This window comes from Elephas maximus, chromosome 13 (assembly GCF_024166365.1).
Source record: "Elephas maximus indicus isolate mEleMax1 chromosome 13, mEleMax1 primary haplotype, whole genome shotgun sequence".
NCBI classification, from domain to species: Eukaryota; Metazoa; Chordata; class Mammalia; order Proboscidea; family Elephantidae; genus Elephas; species Elephas maximus.
This window is the reverse complement of record NC_064831.1, coordinates 71,486,193-71,505,691: the sequence shown is the minus strand read 5'-3', so window position 1 is coordinate 71,505,691 and position 19,499 is coordinate 71,486,193. Positions and strand designations below refer to the sequence as shown.

The 19,499-nt window shown below is 43.6% G+C and overlaps 1 protein-coding gene and 1 long non-coding RNA gene across 5 annotated transcripts in view; one reads left to right on the top strand and one right to left on the bottom strand.

The window, feature by feature from the left end:
• The first annotated feature begins 289 nt into the window (after positions 1-289).
• TMC3 (transmembrane channel like 3) overlaps positions 290-19,499 on the top strand; it is a 41,874-nt gene continuing 22,664 nt past the window's right edge. The window contains exons 1-9 of the mRNA XM_049906119.1: positions 290-378; positions 1,880-2,026; positions 5,552-5,627; positions 7,329-7,410; positions 11,287-11,393; positions 12,643-12,741; positions 12,846-12,988; positions 14,727-14,874; positions 17,577-17,620. Coding sequence (XP_049762076.1) covers positions 290-378; positions 1,880-2,026; positions 5,552-5,627; positions 7,329-7,410; positions 11,287-11,393; positions 12,643-12,741; positions 12,846-12,988; positions 14,727-14,874; positions 17,577-17,620 — 935 coding nt within the window. The remainder of the gene's footprint in view (positions 379-1,879; positions 2,027-5,551; positions 5,628-7,328; positions 7,411-11,286; positions 11,394-12,642; positions 12,742-12,845; positions 12,989-14,726; positions 14,875-17,576; positions 17,621-19,499) is intronic.
• Positions 4,176-19,499, bottom strand: part of LOC126088057 (uncharacterized) — a 54,919-nt gene continuing 39,595 nt past the window's right edge. For 3 of the 4 annotated variants that reach the window (XR_007519933.1, XR_007519932.1, XR_007519934.1), the window contains exon 4: positions 15,666-17,828. This is a non-coding gene — a long non-coding RNA (uncharacterized LOC126088057). Of the gene's footprint in view, positions 4,256-7,139; positions 7,382-15,665; positions 17,829-19,499 lie in introns of those variants that run through there. The other variant, XR_007519935.1, reaches the window with a different exon arrangement.

The following is a 19,499-nucleotide window of genomic DNA, read 5'->3' as shown; positions in this document are numbered from 1 at the left end:
TTTGGGTAGCACCAAGTAATCCCTAGATCCCACCCTTTGGCTGTCCGGACTCCAGCCAATCTCCACTGCCGCAGCCACCTTACCGTTACATATGCATGACTGGCCTCCCGGCTTCATCCCTGCTCAGAGCACCAGCTGCAGGAGCAGGGGCACAGTCCTGCTCCTGAGAACTGGACAACAGAGCAGCTCTGCAGCTCCCGTCCAGACACCTCTGCTGGAAAAGAACTCCACCTGCTGACTTTCAGCCCCTGGCCTGCTGCTAGTGACCACAGGCAGCAGGTTGGCTCTCATGAAATCCTCAAAGGCATCCCAGCGCTATAGAAGCATCCGGAGAAATGCCAGCCAGCGCTACCTCTACCAGGAGTCCCTGTTGCTCAGGTGAGCTGGTTCCATCCATCAGCTGGGCAGTGTAGGTGGGTGGGTCACCTGAGCCTTGCTGGGACCTGACCACAGGCCAGAGAAAAGCCTTCATCCTTCTCAGTTCTCCTCCAAATTGAACTCAGAAATTCATTTCTCCAGGTTCTTGTTCATCCGGGGTGGCAAACTCAGCAAAGGGCAGAGAGGGATATGGTTCTACCTGCTGCTTCTTGATAAGGTGGGGCAGGGATCAGAACCAAAAGCCTGCACTCCAACCTTGCTTCCTTGCTGGCCAAATAGCGTGCGTCCTTTCCTTGTTTTCTCTCCAGCCACTCAATCAGCAGTGTCTAGAGACAGCAGATAATACATGTGTCAGAATAAATAAGAGTGTCTGTTGGAAAAGGCTTCAGACTAATTAGAAGTGTGTAAGTGCTATAAGACTGCTAAATGTTTGTATAGGTATATTAAAACCTTTTTAATTTGGAGAAAATTCTCCTTCGACGAAGTCAGAACAATCTGAATTAGAGAATATCAAGGGAAATAATTTCTCTTACTTTTAAGGTATATCGCTGACCATAGCAGAGTACTCTCACCTCCTCCTGAAGAGTTGCATTCAGACTAGCAGATTAATTGTAATTGGGAATAAACATTGCTTCCTGTTGGCCAATAGTTCTCTTAGACAGCAAATATTTCCCTGAAATATTTTGTCTACGTAAAATTTGCTTGGCTAATTTTTTCTTCATAGGTGGTGTCGGTAAAAACTGCTGCCTGATTCTGCCCCGGGTGTCTCAAGTTTCAAATGAAGCCAAGTGGGAGGGGTCTCTGGGTGAAAGAAGTATGGTTTTTATTTATTTTATCTTCATCACTGGGGGACAAGGAGGAGTTCTGCCTCTAAAATTAGCTGATCATTTCAAGGAGCCTGAAAAAGCAATTGTTTTGCCATTCAAGATGCAGCTATTCGGGAGTCATATATAAACACCCTTTCATCTCCTTTTGTGACATCTGCTGCTATCAGACACTATTGTCTCCCATCCTGAGAAACCATCCTCTTCCACTAACCCACTGAAGCAACAGCCAGTTGCTGTCAAGTCTATTCTGGCTCATGGTGGCTCCATCTCTGTCAGAGTAGAGCTGTGCTCCATGGCGTTTTCAATGGCTGATTTTTTAAAAGTAGATGATGGTCAGGCCTTTATTCTGAGGCACCTCTGAGTAGACTCGAACCTCCAAAATTTTGGTTTGCAGCTGAGTGTCTTAACCATTTGCACCCCCCAAGGACTGAAGCAATAGAGTCCAATAGATGCGTTTCAGTGGGCTGCCAATACTGCCAAGTTCTCTCTCTACCTCTCTAGATCTCTGAACTTCCCCCTTGCACACACATACACACACAAATGCACACACTTCATACACACACTTAGTATCCTGAGGCAGTGAGTTGCTGGACTTACCTGGGGCAGGAATATCTTTGCTGGAAGCGGAGTACTCTACTAACCAGATTTCCCCCTCAATGCCCTGATCCATACAGCAACTTGGATGACAGCTTTAATGCCGACGAACCAGGGGACAGCAATGATCCGGAACAAATCTTCCAGAATATACAGTTCCAGAAAGACCTCATGGCAAACATCCGATGCAGACCCTGGCCCATGGGACAGAAGCTGAGAGCCTTGCGGTAAGGGCCTTAAGAGCAATTATTGATTATTGCATGTAAGCTTTCCACTAAGCCACTCCTGTGAGAGGGGTGAGTCCATCACTGTTGACCTAACTTAGAGAAGTCACAGAGATGTCTGAGGGGCCCAGCTGGTTGCCCATACTGGATCTCAAAAGTCGCCAGTCACTCTGTGTGTGTGTGTGCAAGTGTGTGCATCTTTGTCTGTGTTAGGTATATGTTTTGTTGCAGATTGTTTGGTCATCTATCTCAGTTATAAATAAAAAACAAAAAACCAAACCCATTGCTGTCGAGTCTAGTCCGACTCATAGCAACCCTATAGGACACAGTAGAACTGCCCAATACAGTTTCCAAGGAGAGCCTGGTGGATTCGAACAGCTGACCTTTTGGTTAGCAGCCGTAGCTCTTAACCACTATGCTACCAGGGTTTCCCAGTTATAAATACTAGATTTTAACATCATCCCAGGAATGAACAAGATAACCAAACTCGCAACGGACTGGTGTGTTAACCAGAATGAATAGAGACACTCATTTTAGCTGCTCGGCTATTACCTCCCTGGGGCGGAGCGGGGGGGGGGTGGGGGGTGGGGTGGGGAATCTCTGTGAGAAGACTGATTATTATAATACTGAGAATCATATTGAAGAGGCTGTCTAGATAACAGTTAAGTGCTAAAGATTTGAAGGCAGACAGCCTGAATTCAAATACTACCGATACCGCTCACTAGCCACTGGATAATTTTCTTAATTTCTCTAAATACCTGTTCCCTTCTCTTTAAAGTAGAAGTGATGGTGAGAAATAGCACCCCACTCTTGTAACAGTGTTTCCAAAAATGTATCTTGTTAAGCTGTCAGAACTGAGTTACATTAGAATTAGCAAATTAATTGTTACTGAAAACCCCTGATTGCCCTCAGAGTTACTGAATCATAAACTATGGCAGAGGGCTCCAGAACTGTGTGTTTTTAACAAGCACCAGGTTCTTTCATGTACTCAGGTTTGTCTGTGGACAGGGTGAGACCCACTCTTGCGTGTTGCTCTCTGGTGCCCTTTTCTAGATACTAAGCAGATATCCCTTTCTCTCCAGGTCTACCATCTATTAGCCCTGCACTTCTTTCCCATCAAATCATGCCTTCGTTAGATTTCCAATCCCATATCTGTTTTCCACTCTGACCAGGCAGACAGCATGGCCCTCGGGAGACAGGCAGATAGCTAAGCTCATCCATATTTTCACTCTCAAAAGTTTCCAATTAATTCTTCATCTGCCTTCTGTTTCTGTTATCAGTGCTCATCATTTCTACTTCTTTGAGTAAGGAAGGCACTACCTCCATGTTTCAGATAAGAAGGCTGATACTCAGAGATGTTAAGTGACTTATTCAAGGACACACAGCTTTTGAGTGCTAGAATTGAGCCTTAAACCTTGGATTTCTGACTCCATGTCCAGTGTTCTAGTTTATTGAAACATAGGAACTCTATCAAAGTAATCATTAGAGCAATTAAAATGAAAAAAAAAAAAAGTAAAGAAAGAAAAGGAAAAATAAACGAATTTTCTATCAGAATTTCTTAAGATCATATAGAAACAATGATGATTGTTTTCCAAACAGTAGCAAGCTAAGCCTTCTTAACCTTGAGGAAGGAGCATAGCAAATGATGACTTTTCCGTCAGGCCACTTCTGAACAAAAGAACAAACAGGGCCTTGTGCCATATTGTTCGGCTATGTCACTCAGCCAGAGCACCACGATGGCCTGCAAGGCCATGAGTCAGGCCAATGGTCAAGCTCTCAGAGTGCAGCTCTCACTCTGAGCCTCCATTTTTCATGCCCTTGTCACACACATCTCCTTTCCATCACCTTGAGAAGCTACTGGAGCATCGCTTGACTGATTGGACCCACTGAGGCTCATCCTAATGGAAGGTTCAGAAAGCATTGAAGTCTAGCTATTTGGGGATCCAGGGAGCATTGCTGGACACAGATAAAAGCAGGGAGCTGTAGTCTGGAGCAAAAGTCAACCGCTAGGATACAGCAGGTGTGGTTTCTCCTTTAGGGAAGGACATGGTCAGTGCTGGCAGAATCACTATCAGTCTAAGACTGGTCCACCCCTCCACACTACCTCAGCATCCCACTCACACCTTTACCATGATACTTACCACAGCTAATTGCCACTCTCTCGGTCGCTGTTTCTTTATGTCTCTTTCGTCCCTACTAAGCGGTGAGCTCTTCCAGGGCAGGATCTCTTGTCTTATACATCCGTGTATTGCAATGTGCATGGTCCAAAATTAGTATGCAGAAAATGTTTGCAAGAAAAAAATATAAATAAATATAAATGAAATAGATTGTTACTTGGCTTTAATCAGCTTCTATCTTTTAGAGCTTGTAGCATGCATCTCTATGGAAGATGTCCCCCAATGTGGTGCCCATAGCATGGGATAGGACATCAACCCTCCCCCTTGCTTACATTTTTGGTTCTGACCAGAATGAAGCCAGTGCATTGGCTGGGCTATGGGGATAAGGCTATTGCAATGAGGCCAGAAAGGCCCAAGAGCCAGCTCTCTGGTTAGGTCATGTTTTGATGAGACGACTCTTTGTAGAAAAGGGAGCCTGCTTGTTCTTTGGGTTTCCCAAGGAAGAACTTAAAACCAATGAGTATTGCTAGGATGCTTCTCAGGACACACATACAAGAACATCCTAATGAGGAAACCTGTCAGACTAACAAACTGATTCCAAAGAACTAAGTTCATCGACAGTGAGCATAATCAAGCAGAGATTGGCTGACCATTAGATAAATAGTACCCCAGCATTGGAGTCGTGTAGAATCACTACCTAGTGTGACATGAGGTGGCATTCATCTCTTAGAGTCTTCAAGCTAATCTGTCCATGGGACTGTCATTCATTTTCTAATCCTGCTGTTCATTTAGGTGTACACTTAACCATCCATTTCAGTGAACTCGGGCCATTTTCAAGGATTAGTCATTTAATAGGCAGGGACATCAGGTCAACTCGGCAAAGTGGTCAGTTAGTGTGTTAGTCATTTATTTGGGCTGAATCAGGTTGTTCATGGCTTTGTAGACACAACCCCTTTGTTCGCATTAGCCAGACACCACCTTCGTCCGGAAGCACCTCTTCTGACTTTCTCTTTCAAATACTTGGCTGCAGGAGGAAGGCGCTGACATAGATGGTGAAAGGTGGGACACCGGTACCTGCTTCCAGGATGTCCAAAACAAATGATTCCTAGCCAACGGGATGGGATGGGCTTAAAGAAATTCAGTTTTAACTAATTTTGGTATGAATTTGTCATTTGGTATTGATTTGTCTGCTTAAATGTTAAAGAAAATATCTTAAAGGAGCTTTCTGATTCCCAAAAGTCAGAAAATAAAACAGTTGTGTAACTCCACCCCTCTGCCCCCACAGCATCTCATCCCACCTTGTTTAACTATCTGTTCTCATTGTGTTTTCACAAATATTTTGCAAAGATTGGTAGTGTGACAAAATTGTGTTCGCAATCTTTTTCTTTTTCTTTTTTTCTTCTTCTTGCAGACGAGCAAAGGAGATTGTGCTGAAGTTTGAAGGGAGACTGACCAGAACCCGAGGCTACCAAGCAGCAGGTGCAGAGGTAAGGCGCATGCCTGGGGCACTCCCACCCCCACCTGTGGTCTCCAGAGTAAGAAATTGCACTTGTCCTTGCACTTGCCATTGTACTTGGCTGTGAATCTGAGTCATTAACAGCTATAGAGCGGCGATATGAGCTGTAAAGTCTGCATTTCCCAAAGCTTGGATTGTGGTCCCAGATGCTGTCACTTGCCAATTGTATGGAAACCCTGGTGGCGTAGTGGTTAAGTGCTATGGCTGCTAACCAAAGGATCCGCAGTTCGAATCTGCCAGACACTCCTTGGAAACTCTACAGGGCAGTTCTACTCTGTCCTACAGGGTTGCTATGAGTCGGAATCGAATCGACAGCAGAGAGTGTGGGGAGGGGGGCAGGGAGCAAGTATAAGTTAGCAGAAAAAGGATTTCTTCTTTTGGGAGAATGATCTAGCATCTTTCCTGACTTAATCAGGTTCCAGTCACTGTGTCCCTTGTAATGAGAAAGTTACAGGCACATTCCAGTGCTCACTCTCTAACACATGCACGATGCCGAGGTTTTTGTTTCTTGTTATTTTTACCCATTCAGTTTCTTAAAGACAAACTTTAGTATACAGCGAAATTATCTGTTCATAAAGACATTGCGATAATTTTCATAACTGTTTAGAAGATTTAAAAAGATCACTTCTTCTATGAGCCCTACTCCCCAAAGTAGTGTCATTTTTAAATGTCATATATCAGTCTTTACATAAATATTATAAGTTTCACATCATAGCAGTGTACAAACGTCTGCGTCTTGCTTCTTTGTTTACTTGGCATTGTAACATAAGTGTTCGTCCATGTTGCTGTCTAGCTTTTATATTCATCGTTTTCAATGACTGCATAATATCCCACCAGATAAATATATATTAACTTAATCAGTCATTCACCTGCTGCTGATGGATATTTAAATTGCTTCCAATATTTCAGACAACCTGTGATAACTTACCTATCACAATGAAAAAGTATTGGGACTTTTAGTAACAGTAAACCCAATACGGATTTAAAAAAAAAAAATAACAGTTGCCAATGAGTAGATTCCAGCTCATGGCAACCCCATGGTGGGGCCAGGTGGGTGTATTTTGACATCATTCCTCAGAGATTTCCACTGCTCTTGTTCTGGTCTCTGGGTGGTACAAATTCTTTGCACTGGGCTGCTAACCTAAAGGTTGGCAGTTCTCTGTTCTCTGCAGCAGAGTTCCTGGGTAGTTACAAACAGTTAAAGTGCTCAGTTGCTAACTGAAAGGTTAGAGGTTCAAGTCCACCCAGAGGCACCTCAGAAGAAAGGCCAAGCAATCTATTTCTGAAAAACCAACCATTGAAAACCCTATAGAGCACAGTCCTACTCTAAAACACATAGGGTCACTATGAGTCAGAGTCAACTCAACAACAGCTGGTGTGTCCTGTAACAGGACTGTTAGGAATAAGGCAAGCTGGGACCCTAGAGAATATGAACCTTAATACAGACCCTGTGGCTCAGGGCCGAAAGCAGGTGTCCACTCACCTGGTCAGAAGCGCAGAAAACACAGGGGGCTACTTCGGTTCTGGGGCTACTTAAAGTCCTGTGAAGCCACAACTGAAGGTCTCAGAGGGTATGTCTGGGAGAACTCCTCGACGCAGGGTTCCCAGCACCACACCGTTATTGCCGTCATCATGAACGTAAAGCTCTCTAACCCCGCCCCCTCCTTCCTAGCTCTGGCGGAAGTTTGCTCGTCTGGCCTGCAACTTTGTGGTCATCTTCATCCCCTGGGAAATGAGGATAAAGAAAATCGAGAGTGAGTATTTGCACTTAGAGAATTGAGGCAGAGAACACAGTACAAGTAGCTGATCAACAGTGAGGCGAGGCTACGGTATGTCCTGGTGCACACACGTGTGCAGCCAGCGCACATACACATATGTGCTCTGCCAGGCTCCACGTGGCACAAACCCATTGCCGTAGAGTAAATTCCAACTCATAGCAACCCTATAGGACAGGGTAGAACTGCCCCATAGGGTTTCCAAGGAGCAGCTGGTGGATTAGAACTGCTGACCCTTTGGTTAGCAGCCAACCCCTTAACCACTGAGCCATGAGGGCTCAAAGGACATAGAAAACATGGTGTCCATCCCCAGTGCCTCCCAAGACAGGCCCAATTCCATCTCATGCCTTTCCATATTCCACTGGGGCCCTGCTGCCCTCTCTCAGTTCATTCATGCAGCGAGACCCTGCCCAAACCCCAAAGGATCAAGTGAAAAACTATGTAGACGAGTAAGAGGGTGGTAAGGTGGGAAGCTGCAAAAGTACAAAAATTTGTATTTTCATAGATATGATGGTAGCCATTTAGAAAATATGTCCTAGCAAAATAAATAAATCACGTTCACAATCACATTTACAGACATACACACACACTACCAGGAATAAACTTAACAATGTGTATGAAGTAAAGAAAACTGTAAAACTGGACCACTACATATTAAAGGAGTCTTGTGGAGAGACATGGGAAGATTTAATATTTGGAAGGTGTTGATTTTCGCCAATTCAACTTACAAATTTAATGCAATTGCAATAAAAATCCCAATGTAATGTTTTTAGGACTTGACGCAATGATCATAAAACTCATACAGAAGAAAAACACTCAAGAAACTAACCAAAGAAATTTAAAGGTAAAATGCAAATAAACTTGCATAACCAAAATGCTAAAATACATTATAAAGTTTCAACAATTGAAAGAATACGGCAATAGTGCAGGAATTGACTGATAAATCAAGGCAATAAGCAAAAATCCAGAAACAAATAACAGTATATATAGATCTTTAGCATATGCTAATTATGGTGATCAAGCCAGATTTTTCCGTAAACAGAACTGGGACAATTGATTCAACCATTTTAAAGAGTAAATTTGGATCTCTCACTTTCAAATTGCTTTAAATATTTAAATAGAAGACCATGAAAGAATTAAAGAAAATATAGGTGGTACGATCTCAGAGCGGAGGCCTCTCTATAAAATTGAAGGGGAAAATCATTGAGGAATGTATGGTGATATTTCATTACATAATAAAGAAATTTTATATATATAAAAAATAAAGCTAAAAGATGACAAAGAAAAATATTTTCGAATTTTAAAATGAATTTAACATTCTCAGACGTAGCTGGCTGGGATGTAAATTGGAACAGTGTTTCTAGAGAAAAATAATGATATGGACTAAACCTCTTCAAAATGTCTGTTCCCTTGGATAAAACCTTTCCGTACCTCAACAGCCAGAGAAAACAACAGCAGCCACAACAAAATCAATGAACTAGGCTGTATAGTGGATGCTGTCGGCACCCCACCCAGATCCCCTTTACCTGGCTGGCACACCTACTCCTCAGCTGCTCTGAGTGTTGGCTGCTTATGACTTACAGTTGCCCCCTTCTCTAGAGAATTGTCCTTAGCCAACCTGCCCCAGATATTAGGCATGCTTAGCCTACCTCCAATCCCCTGCCCTGCGAGCCCTAATAACCTAGAGCCAATGACCAACTGGCAGAAAGGTAGCTTTCTTTCTCAAAGTAGGTCCAACTCTGCGGTGCGATCCACACTCCAGTGCACCCCATGGGGTCAAGCTAAACTCGGCTCCACATGAGAACACATTTTGCTTAGTTCCTTCCCCTGACCTACTGTGCTTTCCTCATCCCCCTTCTTCTCAGTAAGGTCAATCATGTGTAACAGGATTCTGTTTTCAATCTCTGCTTCTAGGGAACCAAAAAACTAGAGCTTTTTACCCTAGTGAAAAGTTGAACCCTTCCTAAATGTCAAGTAGTAGGGGGTAAGGTTAAATAAATTCATTTGCTCTAACACTATTATAGAAGAATTCCTCTGACATGAGAAAATTTTATCATATTTTGGTAACTGAAGATGCATATTATGGAGCAATCCCAATTTTGTACCAAAAAATTGTACACTGAAGATGACACACTAAAAATATAACTGAAAATAATTTTAGTAGTAATTTTAATTCAGTGTAAGAGATGATATTTTTTGCTTTACTTGTGACTTTTTGTGTTTTTCTATTATGTGAAACTAAATTATGAAGAAAAATTCAATAGATTAGTTTTTAAGTATTGCAAAGATCCACCTGCTCCAGGAAGTCATTGAAATATCACTCACATCTAACTTCTTCTATACAACCTTATTTCCTCTTCAATACATAGAAATTTGTCTTTTAATACACTTTATTTTAGAATAACTTTATAGAAAAGTTGCAAAAAGAGCTCCCATACACCCTTTTTTCCAATATTTTCCTAATGTCAACATCTAGCAAGTTGTTTATATCTTGAAATTAAGGCAAAAGGGCCCTTAGGAAAATCCTTGGAATTCTCAAAACTATGCAGAATAGAAAAGAAATATACCAAATTCTCAAAAGATGATAGCACTTCCTAACATACATGAAATGTAAAGTTGATCAAAGCATTTTATATGGATATGTCATGAAGGAAATTATTGTTGAATAGTAATTTAGCAAATGAGGAGCCCTGGTGGCAAAAAGGTTAAGTGCTTGGCTGCTAACCCAAAGGTTCAACCCACCCAGCCGCTCCAAGGGAGAAAGACCTGGCGATCTGCTTCCATAAAGACTATAGCCAATGTGGGGACCATGGTCTCGGGGAACATCTAGCTCAATTGGTATAACATAGTTTATAAAGAAAATGTCCTACATGCTACTTTGGTGAGTAGCATCTGGGGTCTTAAAAGCCTGTAAGTGGCTATCTAAGGTACTACACTAGCCTCACCCCTTCAGGAGCAAGGAAGAATGAAGAAAACTAAAAATACAAGGGAACTATTAGTCCAAAGGACTAATGGACCACATCTACCATGGTCTTTACCAGACTGAGTCCAGTACAACCAGATGGTACCCAGCTACCACCACTGACTACTTGACAGGGATCACAACAGGGGTTCCTGGACAGAGCTGGAGAGACATGTAGAACAAAATTCTAACTCACAAAAAAAGACCAGACTTACTGGTCTGACAGACTGGAGAAACCCAGAGAGTATGGCCCCCAGACATCCTTTTAACTCAGTAATGAAATCACTCCCGAGGTTCGCCCTTCAGCCAAAGCAGACAGGCCCATAAAACAAAACAAGACTAAAGGGGCACAACAGCCCAGGGGCAAGGACTAGAAGGCAGGAGGGGACAAGAAAGCTGGTAATAGAGAACCCAAGGTCGAGAAGGGAGAGTGTTGACATGTCGTGGTGTTGTTAACCAAGTCATAAAACATATGACATTAGCCAATTTCATAAAACAATGTGTACTAACTGTTTAATGAGAAACTAGTTTGTTCTGTAAACCTTCACCTAAAGTACAATTAAAAAAAAAAACACTGCCAAGAGAACTCTATAGGGCAGTTTTACTCTATCACATGAGATCACGACGGGTTGAAACCAGCTTGACAGCACCCAACAACAGCAATAACAAGTTTAGTAAACTAGGAATTTTTTTTCCTGCAACCATTCCTATAAAACTAATGATCGTCTATAGCCATGCAAGTTACCACTTTTTATGACCACCCTGACTGGCACAACAAAGACATTCTCACTCTATGCCCTGCTAATATGAGAAAAATTTCTCTGTTGCTTTAAAATGAACTTGTGCTGTGAGGATTTTATAGAAACTATTCTCATTATCTTGTCTTCTTTCAGGTCATTTTGGTTCTGGCGTTGCCTCCTACTTCATATTCTTGAGATGGTTATTTGGAATTAACATTGTGCTCACCATAATGACAGGCGCATTCATTGTCATTCCAGAGGTAAGAACTGTTTCGGGAGAAAAAAGTGTACAGCTTATTTAAAAGAGGGGACTTTAAGAGGAGAAAAATAAAACAGCTACTCTTGCTATCGTCATGGGGAGGAGAATGTATGTTTTGAAACAGGGATTGGCAAACTTTTTCTGTGAAACATATAGGAAATATGTTTTGGCCTGTGTCAGCCACACGGTCTTGGTCTCAACTTCTCCACTCTGCTGTTGTAGTGTGAAAGCAACAATTGTCGTTGTTAGGTGCCATCTAGTCAGCTTTCTACTCATAGCAATCCCATGTGACAGGGTTGAACTGCCCCCATTGCAAAGAATTATCTAAGGTTTTCTAGGCTATAATCTTTACAGTAGCAGATCACCAGGTCTTTCTCCCGTGGAGCGCTGGGTGGCTTTGAACTGCCAACCTTGCCATAAGCAGCTGAATGCTTAACAGTTGTGCCAGCAGAGCTCCTTTGAAAGTAGCCATAGAGGATATGTAAATGAATGAGTGTGGCTGTGTTCCACTAAAACTTTATTTACTGACACAAAAATTTGAATTTTGTACAATTTTTTTTTTTAATGTGGTTTATTCTTTTGATTTTTTCCCCAAGCATCTAAAAATGTAAAAACTATTCTTAGCTCTCGGCTCATACAGAAAGAGACGATGAGCTGAATTTGGTGTATGGGTCATAGTTTTCTGACCCTATGTGAAAATAAAACCCATTTCTCCATTAACTTCATCTTCACAAAGTAAATGAGGCCATCCCCCATGCCACAATAATCCACCCAAACCAGCCAGGCCCAACCCTGAGAGAGTACACTCGACAGACCCTGAGGAGGAAGCTCGTCTGCATACACCCCCTCCAAACGCCTGCTACTGGCCTGGGTTCCTGGACCCAGACCTGCCCTCTCTGCTCTATCGTGCACTGTCTTCAAGAACAAGGTCACGTGAGGAGGATCACTGAAATCTACTACTTTAGTCTCCCCCTTTACTCCCATGGGGCATTAGTGAATAAGAAATAGAAAGTCAGGTTATAAGCATACCATAATGAACATACACCTTTAGTGTCTTCCAAAATGAAAACCTGGCCACCCTGGGCTTAATTTTCCACCAATGAGAATGAAGCAGACATCCACCCATGGGTGAGCTCTCAGGTATGGCAACCTCATGGGCACGTGGAGATCAACTGCCGTTTTTTTTGTTCTTTTTTTTTTGGTCCCTTCCCACCCAGAGGACCCCATGGCATCTTTTTCTCTCTCACCAGCTGATTGCAGGCCAGCCCTTTGGAAGCACGGCCAGCAAGGCCATCCCCAAGGAGCACGTTGCATCTGCCCAAGACCTGGACACCGTCTGGTCCCTGGGGGTGAGTTAGATGCTTGGCCTCACTCCTGTCTTGAGGAAGGGGGTGAATGGGCCACAGTCCTGGCATCTGGGAAACAGTAATGACATCAAGTATTCTGTTTGCAGGGCTACCTCCAGTACTCAGTCCTCTTCTACGGCTATTACGGCAGAGAGAGGAGGATCGGGAGAGCCGGCTATCGACTTCCCTTGGCATATTTCTTGGTGGGGATGGCAGTATTTGCTTACAGCTTCATCATTCTTTTAAAAAAGTATGACTGCTCAGTTTCTTAAAACATGTGCCAAATTACTATACGCGTGATCTCATTTAATCCTGTCAATAACCCTGTGGAATTATGGCATAAATGTGCTAATTTTATGAATGAGGAAACCAAGGCTAAAAGAGGTACATTCATTTAAACCAGCGCTGGCCTGAACAGTTACCATTCGAGCCAGGTTTTATGCTGTATTTGCAGAAACAAGCATTATAGAGACTCAGCAATTAATTTAATTTTAGACCATAGAGTAACTGCACTTGTAGTGATAGAAACAATATGATCTAGGTGACCAGAGGTTGCAGAAAGCAAAACATTCTCCTATGGCTGTATGTTTGCCTGTGATCTGGCTACGAATTCTGAAAAGGCTGGACTTGTCTGTGTTGTGATGCCGTTTACGTGTCGAGTTCATCATTGAGAGGAAGCACAGTGTGAAAACAAACAAACAAACAAATTGTCTGGGGAGTAGAAGGTCCCCTCCACCCTCACTGTGAGCCCGTCGGCAACTTGCTTTTCCTGTCTGGGCCTCGTCTGTACACTGGGCAGGTTGGCTCAGAAAATCGCCAGCTTCCCTCCCAGCTTTCAGATCCTGTACTTCTGTATAACCAGTTGCCATCGAGTCGATTCTGATTCATGGCGTCCCCATGCGTGTCAGAGGGGACCTGGGCTCCATCGGGTTTTCTGTGGCAGATATTTTTGGAAGGAGATCACCAGGCCTTTCTTCTGAAGCACCTCTGGGTAGACTAGAACCTCCAACCTTTAAGTTAGTCGCCAAGCACGTTAACTGTCTGCACCACTCAGGGACTCCCGTGCTTCTATATAGGAGCAGGAGAAATGCAGACTGACAGAGAGGCTCTGAATCCTGGGGAAAACCTGGCCCCCACCCCCCGACTCACCTGTTACGTCCTCCTGACTTGTGCTTCCCATTTTTATTCATCACCCTGCCACTTGTGGCAGAAAGCAAGTGCAGACAGAAGTGCATGGGTTTAAAAAACAACAACAGCTTAAAGAGATCCACAGTGACCTGGGGGCCCTCAGGTCTTACTAAGGTTCCCAGCTTAGCGCCTGATAGGCCTCAAGACCCTACCTGGAAGACAGGCCGTTTACTAGATTAATAATGTAAGAAGCACACTGGTAAATGGCGACAAACTCAGGAGCAAGAAGTAAGGATAGAGAGGAAAGTGAAAACCTCATATGAAGAGAAATTGTCTAAGGGACAGGGGGCGTTTCACCTAAGGAGAGGACGAAACTCCTGTTCTTGACCTACCTAAAGGAAAGTCTTGTGTAAGAGGGACTCATCATGCTGTGCGTGGTCCCAAGGGGTAGAGTGACCAGCAGTGGGCTGGAGCTCCAAGAAGATTGATTCAGCTCCAAGGGCGGTATTGTATCCCACAATTCCAGCTGCACAGAGATGGACTGGGCGGGCTCCTGGGACACACACGCCTCCAGTTACCTGCTGACCACCAGGGGGGTAGAACTGCTTGTCAAATAGAGTCACACAATCGCAGGCATGTGTGGCTGCAGCTTTCATGCTGTTCTACGAGGTTGGCTAGGAGACAATAGGGGCTGAAATTCAGCTAGTGGCCTGCTGGCTGAGCAGTGACCTGAGGAGCTGCAGCCACCCACAGGGGCCACCTTTTTCTAATTCACACAATCTGCATGGGCTAGCAAAAGCTGCATACAGTTAATTCCTGACTCTGTTCTTCATGACCCGTTCCTGGGTCCTCTTTTGCAGGATGGCGAAGAACTCCCGTATGAGCCTTGCCAGTGCTTCCAATGAAAACTACACTTTCTGCTGGCGGGTGTTTTGTGCCTGGGATTACCTCATTGGAAACCCAGAGGCTGCAGAGAGCAAAACAGCTGCCATCGTGAACAGCATCAGGGTGAGTGAGCAAGCCTGTCCAGGCTGCCTAGGGAGGGAGCCATGGAGCCTGGGCTCTTTAGTCCACAAACATTTATAGAGTAAGCTGTGACCCTCTGAGATGGATGATAGCTAGGTAGCTAGATAAGAGAGGAAGAAAGAGAGAGAGAGAGATGAAGGAGAGAGAAAGATAGAAATGAGAGAGAGGTAGATCATGGATGGATGGAAGGATGAGAGAGAGGGAGAAAGAGATGAGAGAAAGGTAGATAGATGATGGATGGATGGATGGATGGATGGATGGATGGGCGGGTGGATGGGCGGGTGGATGGGTGGATGGGTGGGTGGGCGGATGGGTGGATGATAGGTAGGTAGGTAGGTGGATAGATAGATATACACACATACACATACATATACAGGCACTTATGTGTTTCTTCCAAGGAAGAAATCCCCCAAATGAGGCAAACCTGCCCCAGGAAATGCACCAAATGATCCAATGGAGTGTGGGAAGAAAATATTGGAATGTCTCTTTTTTGTTTATATTTCATTCCTTTAAAATTTTAGTCTTTGTGTTTTTGATCATTTACATAGCGGATTACTGATATATTACTTGTATATAACTTATAAATGAATAAATACATGGTGGGGATATAAGCTTTTTTTTTTTTTAACTTAGAGGACAATGCAATCAAAAGCATTCAGAGACACGGGTCTAGTAAACAGACAGCTAAGTGGTGCCTGATTTTGAGAGAAAAAAGCACAACCTGATTATCAAAATAATTTACTCTTATTTTACACAAAATTATGACACACCGCCATCTGGCTTTCAATTACAAAGCATATTGATGCAGGCAAGAACGAAGAAGTGAGTGATGACAGCCCCATCCCTAGCAAGTGGGCACCAAAAGCTGTAGAAGGCAGAACTCGGATCCCCCAAAGCACAGCCAGCTGAGAATGCTCTTTGTGGCAGAGAAGTGCTTCCGTTCCCGTGTGTGTTCACCATGAAAGTGGCAGTATCCACAGAGCAAAGCGAGTCAGAGAGAAAGTACGGCGCTCGTTGGCTGGGTCAGAGAACACAGGGAAGCTTGTCATCGATTTTAGGAAGGTTTTCAAAGAAATGGATGGATTTTTTTTTTTAATTAATTTATTTTTTTAACTACTTCAGACACCTGGGAAATGATCCTGCAGAGTTTAGAAAGCAGTCCTCTTTGTGTTGGGTCAAGCCCCGGCAGCATGTCCTTGGCAGTGTAGACCCAGAATGGGAGTTAAGGGGTTCTCTTGGCCAGGACCAATCCGTACTGATGGACAGTCTCCTGGGGTCTCTTTCTTAGATCTATGATGAGCCATTTCTCCCTTTCCCTTCCCATCAGGACATCAGACAATCAAATTTTTTTTTTTTTTTTTTTGTCCTATTCTGTTCACTCCTTCCTTACAACTTGGGAAACACAAACCTAATTTGGGTGCTTCATCTAGGAAGAATTCTGATTTCGCTTTATTAATCTTCTGATGCAGCGTCTCTAAGGGCAAGAGCTCTGCATACACCTGGGGGTGGCTTCAAATCACTCCACCCCACCCCACCCCAGTCAGTGCCCAATTCCAAGCCCCAGCATAGCAGAAACGACGGGGAAAAATCATGTAACTGGTTAAGTCACTTCGGGCCACTCCCTTAGCCCTGAGCTATTTCTTAGACTCCCTCCTGCTCCTGACAGACAGGGCGGCAGTCCCAAGGCCCTGCTGTGTTGTTCTGTTGTGTTGTGCTGTGCTGTGGTGCGTTATGTTGCATTGTGCTATGCTGTGTTGTGTTGTCCTGTGCTGTGTGCTGTGTATGCTGTGCTGTGCGTGCTGTGTTGCGTTGCATTGTGTTGTGCTATGTTGTGTTGTGTTGTGCTGTGCTGCGTTGTGTTGTGCTGTGCTGTGTTGTGTTGCTTGTTTTGCTAGTTTGTTTCCTCTTCCCTTAAAAATTATCTCCATTAATTTTTTTAAAATAGGTCAAAATTCAGAAGTTTCAGGTTATTGGTGAAGTCTCTCTCCCACCAGCACTGTCTGAGAGTACTTGTTACCTGACAACTTTGCCCAGACGATGTGAATCAAACCTTTGAATCTTTGACAATCTGATAGGTTAAAAAATGGTGTCTTGGAATGCTTTCAATTTGCACTTGTTCTCAGTTTATGGACCTTCAAAATTCTCTTTCCTGAGCCCTATCTGTTCACGTTCTTTGAGGGTTTTTTGTTTTTTTTTTTCCGTCTGTTGGAGTTTCGATCTTCTTGTTACCTGGTAGAATCTCTACACATATTAAGAAAATTAGTCCTTTCTTGGTGATACAAGTTTCCAGCGCTTTTTTCTTTTTTCCAGTTTGTTGTCTGCCTTTTGATTTGGTTACAGTGGGTTTTGCTTTGCTGACTTTTAAATTTTTGTGTTGGGTTTGTACCTACTTAGACAGATCTTCCTCTCCTTGAGATGACAATCGAATGTTCCAGCTCAGCTTTACCTCTCCGTGGGAAAAAAATTTCTGATTGGCCACTCACACCATGCCCATTTCCACTTCCCAATCTCCAATTTCCAGTTTTTTCTTTTGGTTATTGGCTAAGGCATTGATTTCAATAGAAGCTTATAGAATGAAGCCTTAGACATGGAACATATGATTAAAAATGCTGGATAAATCATTTCAAATGATTTATGGGTAATGATACTGCTAACCTCTTAATGTCGTGTGCCTTTTTTTAAAGGAGGCTATACTGGAAGAACAGGAAAAGAAGAAAAGCAAAAACCTGTATGTATAAATGTTCCCCACACTGAACTCATTGATAAGCTTTGCTTCAATTTGGTACAAAAATTACCCAGCCATCATGTCTTATTTTCATACATTTTCAGGCAGCTCTTCTTTCTTCTTAATATCCATCCTTCTAGTAACATGATGTCTGAGAACTCTATAATATCTCCGTAGCAGCATTTCAGAGTAGCTCCTCCTTCCATAGATTCTGCAACAAGGATGAGAGAGGCCTGAAGTTAAGCAGTTTCCCTTATTTTTTTTTTACTTAGATAATAAAAGAGGTATTTTTAGCATCGTCTTCCAGTTTGTTAAGTTAAGCAAATGTGTGAATGCTCCTGAGACTAATTTGATTTAGAAACAAATCTCTGGAGTCCTAAAATACAGTATTACCCAATTCTGCTCAGACGCTTTCCAAGGGGATTTCTTAGATTCGAGGTTCTTCTGCTCCAAGTTTTGACACAGACCCTGGTGAAGGGTGAAGCCCTTCACCTAGAGAACTGGTAAAACCTGAAGGGCATTCCCAGGAAGGGACAATGACCCTGTCTTCCTGTGGACAGACATGGCTGTTCGCCTGACGTCCTTGCTAGCTCTTATCCTTCACGTTTAGTTTCTACAAAGCAGAAAGCTTGTGCAGAAAAGGCTGTAGAAAGGACACAGGGAGTTAGGAAACACACTTACCACTGTGGTACTGAGAGGAAGTAGGTGACTCGGTGGGAAGGGCTCTCTCAAGGAGTTAGAGGACAGTTATTAACTAAGCATTACCTGGAACACTCACCTGACCTTTCCAGGCCCTCATCTCCTTACCTGTGAAATGAAAGAATGTCTCCCTTGCTGGTCCCTATGCTGGCTGCTCCAGAGCCCCTCTGAGCCTGCAGTGTGGGCTGCCCACAAGATCCCAGTAACACTCATGCACGTGCAACCAGGAAGCCTGGGAATTAGTCCTCATGGAGCCACCCTTGACCAGTAGGGAATGGGAGGTGATGATAAGTGCTTCCCTAGTTCAGCCTGACACACAATTCTGAGATGCATTTCATAAGCCTTTGGGAAGGTCCTGCAGTTGCCTCTAGCTGTGGCCAGATTCGCCACACATCCTTGTACCGGCTCTCTCACCTCCCCCAGTCACACCCAGACCTTCAGGCCTGCTTTCTGAGATCACTTCACAAATACACTACCCGCAAACAAGCTTTTGCCCCAGGCTCTGCTCTCAGGGAAAGCTGAAGCTAAGACACACCAAAGATGGGAGAAGAAGATGCCTTAAAAATAGGCCAGGTTGGAGTCAGTGACTTTTCCTCTAGTGTTAGGGAAAGTAGATGTTTTTACATGAGTACTGGATAAGTATGGCTGCATATTAGGGGGGCATGCTACATAAAGAAAAAAGCCAAACCAGTTGCCATCAAGTTGATTCCAACTCAGCAATTCTATAGGATGGAGTGGAATTGCCCCATAGGGTTTCCAAGGCTGTAGACTTAACGGGAACAAACTGCCACATCTTTCTCCCATGCAGCAGCCAAGTGCTGTCACCACTGCGCCACCAGGGCTCCTGTCAGAAGGAAAACATATATGTAAACCCTAGCATGACCGTTGGTTCAGAGATCTGCTTCACACTGCATGAGGCAGATGGGAAGTGAGAGCAAATGAGCAAAGTGATGAGCCCCATGCCCCACCTCACCATCAAGCAGCTTCTCCATCTACCCCGCTGATCCAGCAAATATTTATTAATGCTAGGTCTGTTCTAAGAGCTGAGGAGTCATCAGTGAAAGAGACTGAGAGGTCTGAAAGCTTACATTCTAGAGGGAAACAGCAGCTAATAAACTATTAAGCAAATGCATGGTACATTGTCAGATTTCATTAAATGTCAGGAGAAACAGAATCACCACCC